The sequence below is a fragment of the Tachyglossus aculeatus genome, chromosome 20 (assembly GCF_015852505.1).
Source record: "Tachyglossus aculeatus isolate mTacAcu1 chromosome 20, mTacAcu1.pri, whole genome shotgun sequence".
Taxonomy (NCBI): domain Eukaryota; kingdom Metazoa; phylum Chordata; class Mammalia; order Monotremata; family Tachyglossidae; genus Tachyglossus; species Tachyglossus aculeatus.
In genome coordinates, this window is record NC_052085.1 from 6,003,553 (window position 1) to 6,018,961 (window position 15,409).

General features: G+C 42.8%; 1 protein-coding gene across 5 annotated transcripts in view; it reads right to left on the reverse strand.

Annotated features, from left to right (window-relative positions):
* The window catches only part of DCLK1 (doublecortin like kinase 1), a 214,873-nt gene that overhangs the window by 36,699 nt on the left and 162,765 nt on the right, over positions 1-15,409 (reverse strand). For all 5 annotated transcript variants that reach the window (XM_038761721.1, XM_038761724.1, XM_038761723.1 and 2 more), the window contains 4 exons: positions 5,558-5,691; positions 4,323-4,400; positions 3,534-3,630; positions 1,062-1,142 (listed from right to left, as the gene is read on the reverse strand). In XM_038761721.1, coding sequence (XP_038617649.1) covers positions 1,062-1,142; positions 3,534-3,630; positions 4,323-4,400; positions 5,558-5,691 — 390 coding nt within the window. The remainder of the gene's footprint in view (positions 1-1,061; positions 1,143-3,533; positions 3,631-4,322; positions 4,401-5,557; positions 5,692-15,409) is intronic.

Consider the following 15,409-nt stretch of genomic DNA (forward strand, 5'->3'; position numbering starts at 1 on the left):
AAAGTAGAAGAGCATTTTGTCTCCCTTTTACTGTGAGGGCATTTTTTCCCGAGGTGGAAAGTGCATGTCATTTGATTCCCAGAATTGGTCTAACATAAGACTCATGAAGAGCACAACCATGATATGGCCATGGACACTCTGAAGACGTTGAGACTTACTGTTACAGGGCATAGCTCTCCCTCAACTGTAAATTTGTATTCTTCTCCCATTACCTCCCAGTGAGTGTTTTCTGTTGTGGCCAAGCAAGCCCTCTCCCTCTCCCTCATATCGTTTCTTGCCTCCAAGCTCCTGCACTAGAGATTCCCCCCGAATGGAATTCCCCCTCCTGTCCTCGCTAAATCAAGTCTCTCCCAACTTTTCAAACTTTTAAAACTTCACCGCCTACTTTAAAGCCTTCACAGATTTACCCTCCCAAACTGAGACCCGTCATCACGCCTCCCCAGGAATTTTTGCGTAACTTATTAAATCTTTTTCATATTTCTGTTAAATAATGATGATGATATTGAGCACTTACCATGTGGGCCAAGCACAGGAGTAGATACAAGAAAATCAGATTATAATAATGATAATCATAAAAATAATAACGGTGATTTCTGTTAAGCATTGACTAGATGCCAAACTCTGTACTCAATGCTAGGGTAGATAGAAAATAATCAGATTGGAATAGTCCCTGTCCCACATGGAAAACAGTCTAAGAAAGAGGGAAAGCAAGTATTTTATCCCCATTTTGCAGAGGAGGAAACTGAGGCACAGACAAGTTCCGTGACTTGCCCAGAGAAGTGGTGGAGCTGGGATTAGAATTTAGGTCTGCTGACTCCCAGGACCATTCCCCTTCTACTAGACTATTCTTGCCTTGGTTTGATATCTTCACAGAGCAGGTGTGAAATCCACAAATGTTTGAGCACATTGAGCCAACACTTTCCCATACAGAACAAACCACTTCCTGCTATCCTAGTTCTAAAATCTAATTTTTAGAGCAAAAACAACATTAGGAAAGACCTTACCATTTTATTTTTAAAAGTATATTAAGGTAATGAGCCAGAAGGCCACCTTTGACTTACATTCACCCATGGATGCTCGAGGACTTGGAGGGCTGAGAATCGCTGATCGACGTCTACTAGAAGCATCATAGTAATAAGTTCCTGGGGGGGGGTGGGAAAAAAGATTCAATTCAATTTCTGTCAGTTCACTGTGGGAAGCTGAAGGTTTGAAGTGTTGGATAAAAATGTATATGACTCTGCTCGATTAACTTGGCCCTTCAACCGATTATCAAAAATCAACTTAAAACACTGGAAAACAGCACTGGGAGTCATACAGGGTTATAGTCATATTTTTGATAATGCAGAAAATATATGAGGGGCATGAAATTAGGTTAACATTCCAATTCCCAAGTAGCCAATCGTTTGCAGGAAAGGAGCAAAGAACGTGGTGAGTTTTAGACTGAAGTGTCCTGTCTCTAATCAGGATCTTGCCTCCTATCCAAGATCTCACGGTAGATTGGCCAAAAGTTAAAAGACAAAGCAAAACTCCCCAAAAGCCCAGTGTACCATATGAACAACATTTTCCCGCATTTTAATGAATTTGCCTTTTAGGGATGTTGAAGGCTAAGGGGATTTTTTTTCTCATGATGACAAGTGAGTCTAATTCTCTCTGCCATTGCTGAGTACAGCGAGAGCTTCCAGGAGAGCACAGCAGCACGGAACGGCTCCCTTCATGTGGGAGGGAGTGAATGAGGGGCCGGGACCCGAGCTTGGCAGAGACAGGGCTGGAGAGGACAAGAGCCTTGTCTTCCCCATTGCGTAGTCTCTGACTCCCTCGACTTTTAGACTGTGAGCCCACTGTTGGGTGGGGACTGTCTCTATATGTTGCCAACTTGTATTTCCCAAGCGCTTAATACATTGCTCTGCACATAGTAAGTACTAAATAAATACGATTGATTGATTGATAGCGTGGCTAGAGAGGCAGCATGGCCTAGTGGAAAGAGCATGGGACTGAGAGTCAGAGAACCTGGGTTCTAATCCCAGCTCTGCCTATTGCTTACTGTGTGACCTTGGACAAGTTATTTAACTTCTCTCTGCCTTACTTTTCCCGTTCTCCCTCCTACTAAGACTGTGAGCCCCAGGCGGGACAGGGACTGTATCCAACCTAATAAACTCATCTCTACCCCAGCACTTAGAACAATGTTTGACACGTAGTGAGTGCTTAACAAATACCCCATTTTAAAAAAATGCTCTAGATTGCTCTACATCACTCCGCTATGAGACACCAGCACCTTCTCTCCTCCTCCCTGAGGTAAAAGTCCTGTTTTCCTTGGAGCCTACAAAAATGGGGCACCCATTAGAGCCATTAGAAGGCCTTGGTAGCTTCATTTACCTTACTGAAGATGGAGGAATCACTGGAGCCCAAAACAGTACCAAATCAGGAACAAGCAGATTAAATATTGTATTTAAAATGCTCAGAAAAAAGGAAGAGTAAAGAATCATCACCAGCGCAAATATGAGGAGCTAAATTTCAATCTGTGGCATTTATTGAACACTTACTGTGTGCAGGACATTGTGATAAGTGATTGAGAGAGTACAACACAACAATGTAACATACATTCTCTGTCCTCTATGAGCTTGATTGGCTTCTAGGCATGAGCCAGGGATTCAGCAACCAAGAGTAGCATTGTTCAGGGGGATCTGTTCACTCAATTGACTTGGCTCTTTTTGAATACCAATGATCAAGAGCATCTATTTATTTATATTAATGTCTGTCTCCTCCTCTAGACTGTTCGCTTGTTGTGAGCAGGGAATGAGTCAACCAACTCTGTTGCACTGAACTCTTCCAAGGGCTGGACCCAATAAGTGCTCAATAAATACCACTAATTAATATTAAACATCTTCCTGAGACAGCATGTTAAACACTTTATTTACCAAGAATATCGCTGGGAAGAGGTGAAACAGTCTTTCCACGTCCATTACGTCTACAGAAGCAACCCTCTTCAGACATCTGGGCACACAGTTCTAATTCGGGCAGAAGCTAATGAAAAAAGTTGGGTAATTTCCAGAGATGGATGTTTCCTGTGAAAAGCCAGTGGTGCTCCCTTCATCCTGAAACAATGGCTGTTTTGTGAGGTGCAGACCTCCATATTTCTTAATCACTGGTGGTTTTGTGTATATCTATCTCCCTACATCCTTAACCAATGGCAGTTGTGTGAGGTGTAGACCGCCCTACATTCTTAACCACTGGAGGTTTTGTGATGTGTAGACCTCCCTACATCACTGTGTAACTCATAAGCTCTCAATGTCTGCTAACCCTGAATGAGAAGCCAGGATGAAACATCTGGAGAGAAGACATGGAAAGAACATAAATAAAAGGCCTTGGATGCTGTGGGAATATCACTGGAAATCTATGAATAGAACTAGCAAACCATTCATGGAAAGTCACATTTGGATGACATTATCAGTTTCAAAGACCCCGATGCTTGGCATATCAAGGAAGAATTTCACCAAAGTAGACAAGGAAGAGAACAACTGTGACGTGAAATCTACCTTTGCAGAATCTGAAACATTGTCCCAGTATGGAGAAGGGAAATCCATCTGCCCCATCAAAATCTGGTCAAAAAGCACTTCCTGGTCATCTCCACTTCTGTTAAAAAAAAAAAGCAAGAAAAATCAGTTAAAAAGCAAGCAACACATTTCTACAGACACTTAATTTGGATCAGCTGGAACTTCCAGTCCCCCTCAGATTGATAAATGTATGCTTCAATCAATCACTCGACATTATTTATTGAGGACCTACTTTGTGCAGACCACTGGGGTAAACACTTGGGAAAGAGCCCAGGCTTTGGAGTCAGAGGTCATGGGTTCAAATCCCGGCTCCCCCATTTGTCAGCTGTGTGACTTTGGGCAAGTCACTTAACTTCTCTGCGCCTCAGTTACCTCATCTGTAAAATGGGGATTAAGACTGGGAGCCCCCCGTGGGACAATCTGATCACCTTGTAACCGACCCAGCGCTTAGAACACTGCTTTGCACATAGTAAGTGCTTAATAAATGCTATCATTATTTTTATTATTATTATTACAACTGAGTTGGCAGAAACAATCTCTGCCCTTGAAGGACCTGCAATCACGATTTCCAGTAGAACTGTCTCAGTAAATTAAGGACAGACAGATTCTAACATGATTCAGAGGCGGTTTAAAGGAGCTATAAAAAAAAATAAGCATGTAACAGGCATTGCAGGGGGGTCCTTTTGGGTGAGTGAGACACAAGGTCCATCACAAAAGAAACGGAGAGAGACAGAGAGACATGCGTTGCAGAGAACCGAATGAGGCCCCTACCCCCGGAACGGAGGGAATCCACACAGCAGGATGTATGTAATGACACCAGCCGCCCAGATGTCCACCTTCAAGCCATACCTAGAAACGTAAGCGATACTCTGGTTAGAGAAACCAGGCCAAAGGGAACCACGGCACATGACATAAGGGATGAAAACCAGGATGAACTGTAACAGCCCTGCAAAAACTTAACACCCGAGAAGTCGAGCTACATCAAAGGATAAAATCCTTCATGTCAAAGTGAATAGAGTTATGGGAAGGAAGGTTGAGCAGGCCAGCACCTACTAGCATTTGTTTGCGGCCATCGGTCGATGGTATTTATTGAGCCCCCGCTGGGTGCTGACCACTGCACTCAGAAGTCGGGCAAACCGGATAAATATACCACCAAGGGTCAGCACAAACAAGAGTGGCTGCTCAGAGGCAGTAGCCAGAGACACCAATTGCACAGCTCCCCTCCTCCATGGGCTTTAATCCTTTCAACACGGTCCCCACTTTCCTTCTACCTCCAGCAATACTGCTGCCCACTCCAGTCCAGCTTGCCGCTCTGCTGCTCAGCGGAGGGATGGGAGGAGGACTGCAGTGAAGAGGGAGGAGTGGGAGGAGGAAGGCCAAGGAAAGATGGAAAAAGAGGACCAGCAGGAACCTTAGAGAGCACTAAACGCTCACAGAGGCGAGGGTTTGGCCACTGGCCCGAAGGTCGGTTGTAAAGATGATAAGGGCTATGACAAGGGATCCAAGGAAAGCATTTATGTCTTCCCTTTGGAGGCCCATCTTTCATGTCCAGAACCCCGCAGTGAGGTGCTCTCTGCCACCTCAGGTGTTTGCTCTCTGAACTCAATCAATAGATCCTAAGCAAGCGGAAGATGGGCAAGTGACTGAAGATGGACATGAGTCGAGGGAAAAGCCACAGGAAACCACAGTCACTGCTGAGAGCCGTTTTTCTTTCTTTTATCGGCTTGGGGAAGTTAATAGGGAGTCCAGTATGTTTCAGTCCTGCGCTGAGGATTTTCTGCTCTGTTGGTGTTAATGACTGCTGGGCTCAGCCTTAGCAGAGGCAAGGCAGAATGAAAGCCTTAAACGAGAGCGGCAGGGGTAACTGCCGTCCTGACAGAAGCAAGCCAAGGGCCGCCATTGTGGAAACACAAAGACAATGTGGAAGAACCGAATGAGGGTTTTGCAGCTGGATGGGGGAGTTTTTTGAGGCTGGAGTGAGAGAAAATGAAAGGTCCAAGAGTTACCCAGTTTCGGCAATGATTTCTGGAGCCACATAGGTAGGGGTGCCACAGACTGTGTACAGTGGTCCATCCACTATGGTGGCCAGCCCAAAGTCTCCCAGCTTCAGAGATTTGCTGCCATCTTGGTGCTCATAAACCTGAAAACAATGAGAAACTCAGTCAACAAAATGAAACCCCAAATCCCAAAGTGAAATGGAGAAGCAAAGTCAAATCAAAAAAGGCCTTGAGGTTTTCTATGAAAGTTGGGGGTGTGGGGGGGGGGATTAACATACTTTTAAAGTCTTTGCTATGTATCTTTCATTTTATTATCTGATACAAGTTTGCTTATCATGCCAAAATGCTGATAATTATTCAATGACTACAGCTTTGCACTGCCCCATCTTCTCTCTCACACACACAAAAGCACACATACACAAACAACCTTACTCCACAATGTCTGGCAGATTAAGGTTTTTCACTATTCCTTCATAAATCTCCATTTCCTCAGTCACATTTTATTCCTCCTCTTTGCATCTAATAGCCACTTTAGGTATGCATGCATCATAAAACACTACTCTTTAATATCCCAACTGCCAGCACAGGGTTAAATATACAGTAGGCACTCAACAATAATTATGGTATTTATTTAACAATTACAATGCACAAAAAAACCCCTGTTGCAAGTGCTGGAGCAGATATAAGAGAATATGTTCGGACACCAACCCCGTTCCAGGTACAATCTAAGAGCGAGAGACACAGCTATTTTATCCCCATTTTACAGATGAGGAAACAGAGGCCCAGAGAGGTTAGGGATTTGTCCATGGTCACACAGCACACAGCAGACCTGTGGAAGAACTGGGATTAAACACTGGGTTTCCTGACCACCAGCCTTAGGCTCTTTCCACTAGACCAACCTACTTTTGTAAATACTGATGAGACGGCTTAATGAAAAATTAAAGACACTGACCATGGACCAGAAATAGGCCACACTGTGGTTCCAACTCACAACTCTCAGTTACTATAAATTTCACTTAATGCTAAAAATATACCTACATCCTTATACAGTATAAACAGAAAGTGATGAATTACATTGGATTTAGATGAAAAGCTTTAACTAAAAAAAATAGCAGAACTATTACTACTAATGATTATCTGAAGGGAATGATTATTTATCATTGAGTTTAAAATCAATTCAAATAAAGATCATATAGCAAATTTCTAGTCCAGAAATTCTCAAACAATATTTTGCTGTGCCACTAGTGTGATCTCCACAGCATTTCTAGGGTGTAGTTTTTAAATCTTATGCTGTTAACACTTTTAATCTGAAGTTGCCTAAAAGGATCATATTTGGAATTTAAGGGTGCAAATACCAATAAAGTAGCTTTAATCAGTGTGGCTCATTTGCAGTGTAAGGTGACAAAAGACGGAAAGAGAAGAAAGGACGTGGGAGGTTGAAAGGGAAAGGGAAGGGGAGGTGAGGAAAGAAAGGAAAAAGGACAGAACTTTTTGCATTTTAATTGGCACACTTTATACTTTTGCTGCTTACGACACAGATTTAGAGGAAGGGGGCATGCTGGTTTGCCCAGTGTCCATCTGACCAGAAACTAAAGCGGTACTAGATTAGTCTGTTTTGTGTGGCTGACAGTGCTGATCTCCAGAAGCCTCCACCTTCTCCTTCACAGCTCCTCCCTGGAATTCCTGAAGGCATCAGCATCCCTGGGCGGAGGGAGCTAACTGTTAAAAACAAGAACACTGGCTATACAGGCCCTTGGTGCTGTATCAGTACTGGGCAAGGGACAGACCAGTTGAAAACTGGATCTATGGCAGAATAATAATAATAATGGTATTTATTAAGCGCTTACTATGTGCCAAGCACTGTTCTAAGCCCTGGGGTAGATACAAAGTTACCAGGTTGTCCCACGTGGGGCTCACAGTCTTAATCTCCATTTTACAGATAAGGTAACTGAGGCATAGAGAAGTTAAGTGACTTGTCCAAAGTCACACAGCTGACAAGTGGCAGAGCCAGGATTCGAACCCCCAACCTCCGACTCCCAAGCCTAGGCTCTTTCCACTAAGCCACGCTGCTTCTCAGAGTAGGAAAGGCTAGTTCTAAGAAGTAGTGGGATTGTAAAATCCTCGAAGGCAGGGATCATGTCTACCAACTCAACTGTAATGTCCTCTCCCTAGTGCTTAGTACAGTGCTTGGCACCCAAGGAGAGTTCAGTAAGACCACTGAATGAGTTGAGGAAGAAACCACAGACCCCACCAGGAGCTGCAAGAACGGGGGGTGTTTCTTCTGTAGGGATCTTTGTGGTTTCCATTACTGTGCTGGAAGATCCCTAGGCTTGAACTCCATTAAATAACAACAGCTTTAAAATAACTGCCTCAAGATACACCAGCAAAACCAAACACCGAGAAAACAATTTTAAAAGTCCGCATCTTTAGAAGCTGGATTAAATCGGGCCCATTTACTTTTCTATTTTTATGAGCTCTGCCATCCCCCTTTTTCAAAGAAAAAAAAATCACATGGGAAGGTCATGGCTTTGCTCAGGAGAGAGGATAACAGTTTGCAGGTGACAGGCAGAGCAGCGAAATAGGAAACATTTCCATTAGCCCACGATTGCTTCCAAGTCTGGAATGAATTGAATAGAGCGCCATAACTTCCATTTAGGCTGCTAGTTTGGTCTCTCGGTTCCACCTCCTCACTGTCAGGTAGCCCAGACTGTTGGTTTTCTCTCTTCTTCTGGGACACCTTATTGGAGACCCACCCCCGCCCAAAGGGCACATCCATTTTTTCCCACATTCCAATGGTGCACCCGGAATTCTTGCTGTCCATCCTGTGCGAGCACACACAACTGGCTAGCATCATCGGAGACAACTTCAATCTGAGAAGACTACAGAAGGGTCTGATATGGAGCCAATAGGAGATGAGAACAGGGACTGCTTAAAGCGATAACGCAATGCCTCTAAATCCACAGATCGTTAAATGCATCTGTTCCCCAAAGCGCCAGTCCAGAAATTATTTTCTCAAATGGGAACAGTAAGTCCACTTTAGATTTTTAATTAAAAGGGGGAGAAGAGTGATGGTTAAGGCTTCTAGTGAGAGTATAATAGACACACTAATTCTTGGACTGTATACGTGTGTCTGAAATCACTGATTCCACTCAACATTTCCCCTTAGTTTAATCGTTCTGAGAGTGGAAACTGGCAGGCCGCTTAATGAAAGACTTGGATAACTTTTTTAGTCTTGTCAGTGAAGGAGGTTTCTCGTAAAACAAGGCAGTGTTGCGTCTCTGATAACTGTACTTCAGGGCCCATAAGAAATATGACTTGAACCTGAAGTGTTGGTACATTAATTGTCAGTCAAGGAGCAAACACAACATGAGCGATAATTTAATACTCATCTCAGGCACAATAAATACTGTAGATGTTCACCTACCTTAAATGCTCCAGGGCTATTAAAGGAACAGAGTTTAGTGCAAATTACCTGCTATGTAGTGCTTTCACTGCTTTAACTAAGCAATAAAACTGTGTAATTGTACAACACTAATTGAATGCAGCTACACGTAGTTGTAGGCTGCCATATGTATCCTATTATGAAAAAGACTGTCAGTATTTTGTGAGCGACTCTTGTGATTGCCACAGATGGCAACATTCAGAGAAGTTGTTCTCTAGAGTTTATTATATGGCTATAAAGGCATCCAGTGATTTGACAAAATAAACGTGTTAAATAGCAGCGATTTTGATAAATGCTCCAATTAAAACATGAAAGGTATGTTCTACCGACTTGGTACAGTGACCCTTTATAAAGGATTTTCTGGAAATAGAGGCACTCCCCCTCCAACCCTCTTTTTCCCTGACACAGAACACTTAGCAGCCCCTCAGAGAACTGGAATTAGCTGGATGTAACACTGATTTCACTTCAAAAGGACAGCCAGGCTGTTTGGCAAACCTAGAAGAAAACCTACTTAATAAAAAAAGTGTATAACAAACAGCAGGGGTCTATAAAGAACCAAGAACCTGGGTTCTATAAAGGCCCAAACCAAGAAGAAAAATGAGCCAAAACATGCCAACAATCCACATATTATCCGTAAGTGAAATGTTTCCAAACATGCCACACACATTGGACACAACATATCTCTAGTGCTACACAATCTTGGATGTGGGCCTCTTGGCTACTTAAATCCCAGAATTCTGCACTTCATTTCTTTCACCTGAATGGAAAAGGGGTTAAAATGCACTCTTGAAATGGTTCCATGAAAGTGAGTTGTTTGAGTGGTAATTTTCCGTATGTATAAGTCTTGGCTGTTTTACAAATCTAGCTTGGTCATCACTATGGTTTAAAGACACTCCTCTTATTTCCCTTGTCCAAGTGAAATAAAATGTAAGGAATGAATCATTAAAAAAAAAATACATTGCCTATTATGAGCTGTTCCTTCATGGGGCTAGCAAGCTTCTGGAAGGACATAATTCAGGGCAAATTTCTCTTTTGCCCAAATGTGCAAGGGGGAAATATACCTCCCAGACAGCAACAGGATTGTCCCAGATAGACATCATCAACTGCTAAAGGACCCGAAAGATTATGTGAACTATTTTCAACCTACTGTTAGTCACAGCCTGTACTTTACATTTGCACCATCTGGTTTGAGAGCGAAGCTTTGTGGGAGAAAATAAATGTTTCAAATATATTTTTAGTTGCTGATCTTCATTCAGAACACCACCAAGGTCTTTGTAAAGCCAGTCTGAAGATGAAGAAAGCTGGCGAATTAATAAAGACTTTTCCTAGAACTGATGAGGGGGATTGAAAGGGCAGTTGTGCCTAAGCCAAGAATAAAGAGAATTTTGCTAAATATTTTCCTTTATATTGCAGCCACTTATGCTAAACTGAGTAATGATACCCTTCACTGGAAATGAAGCCAACCACAAAGGCAATTTCTAGACTAAAAAGAATTGTTTTCTGGGGTAATGTTATAAAAGGGGAAAAAAAATTACATGCAAATTTTCTACTGTTTGCAAGGTATGCTTATACAGAAATGTACAGCTAGAGCTCACTGAAAAGAGAAAAATCTAGAAAGGGAACAGCTCTAGTAATCGGGGTTCAAAACGGTCAGGATCACGGTGAGTTCTCCAGCTTTATCACGAAGCCAATGGTCACATCCATATTTAATTCTTTACCAATGCCAGGTCTCCCCCAGTAGCACTCGAATCTCTCTCTTAGTCCCCCTGGTATTCACTATGCCACCCTGCTAACTACATCTCCCGCTGCGGCCCATGCAAGCAGCATGGCTTAGTGGATAAAGCAAGGGCCTGGGTATCAGGTGGACTTAGGTCCTAACCCCAGCTCCGCCACATGTCTGCTGTGTGACTTTGGGCAAGTTACTTCACTTCTCTGGGCCTCAGTTACCTCATCTGCAAAATGGGGATTAAGAGCGTGAGCCCCATGTGGAAAAGAGGCTGGGTCATTCAGTCGTATTTTGAACCTGATTAACATGTCCAACTTGATTAACTTGTAGATACCCCAGCTCTTAGAACAATGCTTGGCACATCGTAAGTGCTTAACAAATAACATTATTATTTGTAACTTGATAGGGTAACTTGATAGTCATGTTTTTTTTTAATACTTCTTTTTTAGGCTTGGTGTCCTTGAGGCATAGTGGTCCAAAGTGGCATAAAGCAAGCATAAAGCACAACACACTTTTGTTGGGTGTGGCAGGGGTGGAGAATGGGTAAGAGCAGGAAATCCAAACAACTGCTCTACCGTCAGCTGACATGGGGAAACCAGAGAAAGGGTGGATGGAAGAAGGCTCTAAAAACCCAATGAAGTGAAAATCAAACAATGTGGCCCGGCAGTGGACAGCAGCAGTACGTAGGTCAGCATGGCACACAGCAATCTGAAATGGGGTGACAGTCAGGGGGGTAAACACATTGGGAAAATTATGACCGTAACCTGTACCTCCCTCAGCACTTAGAACAATCTTTGACACATAGTACGCACTTAAATTCCATCAAAAAACAGGAAAATTGTGATATCAGGTGGGAGAAACAAGAACAGCACCAAAATGCAACCCTATAGCCAAGGGCAATCTTTATCTGCGCATCAAGTGGAAGAGATTGCCAGTTAGATATCAGTCTCACTAGACACACACACACACACACACACACCCGCCCCCCAACTAAAAATTTCAACACCATTAGCATCATCCCTGAACTGGGCAGTTCTTTCTGTCTCCCTCCTTCTCCCTTTCTTTTCCCTTTGCCACCTTTCTAATCAATTCTTCTAAAACATGGGAATACAATCCTATTGGAGTGACAGAGTCTCTTGCTGAGACTGATGGCCATGTTTCACTAGGACAACGATCCCTCAGTAAGGAACTGATCATCGAGCCAGTATTTTTGTGTGGCATTACTCGCCTTCTCTCATCCCTGCCTGTCAGGTTCTGACTGCGGCAGGGAGAAAATCCAGCGACCCAGAGGTGCAGCACATTGTGAAGCACATACAGAGGTTTCTTTCAGGTGAAGGACCCATTTACGGCCACAACAGCATGAGTCTGCAAGTGGCTTTGCCTTGGTGGACAATCTCGGCTGCCCATTTTAGTCAGCTGTCTTTCAGGGCTCCTGCGTGGCCCAACCATCTCACGGAACACCAAAAATGGTTTTTTGGTCAAAAACCTGACGACACAACCCCACTGAGGCAGTATGGCATAGTGAAGGATAGAGCATGGGCATGAGAGTCAAAAGGTCATGGGTTCTAATCCTGGCTCTGCCACTTGCCTGCTGTGTGACCTTGGGTAAGTCACGTCACTTCTCTGTGCCTCAGTTACCTCAACTGTAAAATGGGGATTGAGACTGGGAGCCCCACATAGGACAGGGACTGTGTTCAACTCGATTTGTTTGTATCCAGCGTTTAGTACAGTGCTTGGCACTCAGTAAGCACTTAAATACCATTGCTGAGGCATTTTGCTACTTGCAGAGGCCAAACTACAATCTAGGTCTTCAGATTCTCATATCTGGGTGCTTCACACCAATACAACAGCAGGGTTAAATTGTAGTATTTGTTCTCTTATCAATACTCCAAGCATGGGAAAGGCCATTATTTCTAACACTGCATCATGTTTTATCTAGACAAATGTGTGGTACTTGAAGAACATTCCTTATTTCCTCAATAATGTTCTATTCAAAACACATGATGAAAGTATGAGTTATGGCAGAACTGTGTGGGTGCCTGCAAATTTGAAGTTTGGACATATTTTCATTTGCATGACTGACAAATTCTGGGATTATAGGCAGCCTTTCATTAAGTATTCAAAAGAGAGACAGTTTGTTCAACTTAAACAACTCTCACATGGAATTTTTAATAAATGTCATTATTATTATTATTATTATTATTACCATGATTTTAAATATTTTGCAAATTGCTTTCTGAATGAAATGTTGGGTTTTGTGGCCACTCCGACATTCTGGGGAGACTGTGTCCAGGTGAAGAACAACTGAGCACCTTGAGAGACAACATTTCTGGATACTATTGCATTCCAAACTGAGGAAGGTAGAAGCCCAAGACATTGAACTTTTGGCATTTAGAGAAAATGAATGTACAAAGACAAGTAAGCTTTCTCCTGATGAGATAATCCTACCACTTCCAAGTCATAGCCTTAATGAATACAGACATTTGAAAATGGTTGCTGCTTATATATGCAGTTACATAGATGCTAAAGGTGATGCTAAACTTGAGAATTAATAAGAATTATAGCCCATGTGTCTCTAATTGAAGCTAATAGGACCCAAACTAAAGAACCCAGGTACCAGTGATGAACTCTGTGGTACTATTTTACAAATCCAATTCCCTACAGGCCCCAGTAAAGCTTATTCCAGAGACTTTCCCTACTCTAGATTCCTTATGAGTAACAATCCCAAACTCACTACCTAATGAAAGACACTAAACAGGAAAATAAAAACAAAAAAATGGAGTTCTGTTTAGTGTAATCAGTGCAATGCAGTCAATCTGCCCTGGAGTAGCGGATGCCAGAAACAGGAGGACAAATTGGGAGGAATTCTGAGAACAGGAACAAGAACATGAGAGTGCTGTGTCTGAATTATACTAATAGGCGAGCTCACAACACCAGGTTGCAAAATGTAAGAAATGAAAAGGTAAACAGCAGCTTTAAAAAGAGATTTCAAAAACCACTCATGCCCAAATCCCTAGGAAGGAAAATTACGGGCAAACACACTTATATTCTGCCACCCCCACCATACATGCCCTGTCTCCATTAAGCCAACGGACTGAGCTGCCACTCTATCCCCAAAGTTGGGGATAAATTTGGGGGTTTAATTCAACTTAGCCCGAGAATTGTGAGGATTTTGTTTTGCTTTGTTTTTAAAACTAGGGTTAAAACCTCGTGGCCTAGTGGGAAGAGCACATGAATGGTAGCCAGGAGGCCTGGGTTCTAAACCTGGCTCTGGCACTTGCCAGCTGCGTGACCTTGGGTCAGTCACATAAATTCTCTGGACCTCAGTTCTCTCACCTGTGAAATGGTGATTAAATACCTCTTCTCCCTCCTCCATGGACTGTGAGTCCCAAATAGGACAAGAGCTGTGGTTGGTCTGATTGCATTTCATTAGTGTTTAAGCTCAGTTCTTGGCATAAAGCAAGCACTAAAATACTACAGTTAGCTGAAAAACTAATCCCTCTCAGATTTAAAGTTTGAAAATGTTTGTCCCAATGGTAAACTCCAGCTGATTCCACTGTTCAGTTCGATCTTGTGACTGTATTTGGCCATCCCCAATGAGGGAAATTGTTTCCTGACTCCTTGTCCTAACAGTAAATGAGTGTTGTGGGCAGGGAATGTGCCTGTTTATTGTTATATTGTACTCTCCCAAGCACTTGATAAAGTGCTCTGCACACAGTAAGCACTCAATAAATACGACTGAATGAATGAATGCAACCAATGGGAGTATCCTAGTCTACTGGACTTTCCCCCAGAGATCCATAATCCATGGAAGCTGCACCAAATGACTAAAAAGAAGAGCAGGACACAGGCAGTACCTCTCCACTCCACTGCTCGATTTAAAAAAAAATATACCATTTAGTTTAAGGACATGCCTATTTAATGTTGGGACCATATCACAAGCTTTGAAGTTGGAAGCCAAATTACCAAACTGATTTTCAGAATTCCTAGAGGCCAGACACCTAATGGTAAGCAAAGATATGTAGCGTAAAATGAGTATCATGTGCCTCGCCTTGCAAGCGTTCAGTCTCTTCCTATGATGTTACAATACCATCTCTAATGAACTGAAGCAGTGTGGTCCAGAGGACAGAGCACAGGCTTGGGAGTCAGAAGGACCTGGGGTTCTAGTGCGGCTCTGCCACTTGTCTGCTTTGTGACCTTGGACAAGTCACCTAACTTCTCTATGCCTCGGTCATCTCACTCATCTGTAAAATGGGGATTAAGAATGTGAGCCCCACATGGGAAATTGACTATGTCCAACCTGATTAGCTCGTATCTACCCCTGTGCCTGGCACATAGTAAGCACTTAACAAGCACTATTAAAAAAAACACGAATCAAATTCCTCCTAGTGCCATATTAAGACCTGAGGATCCACGCTAATTATTTCAGGCCACTAGAGGACCACTTAATTCACTTGCTTTAGAAGGCAGTTAGACGTGGAGAAAAAAAAAAAACCTTCTTGGACTCTTTTCCCTTAATAATTTGCATTATTCTTATTTTTTCCTCCATATTCCCTTCTCAATTGTCGAGGTTAGTTACAAGACAAATCCAGGTGTGATCTTTCCTGATTAAATGAGAGGCAATGAATGCGCTCAGTTGGTTCAGTAAGCACCTGGGAGTCAGAAAATCCTTTAGAAACAATAAGTTTGACCT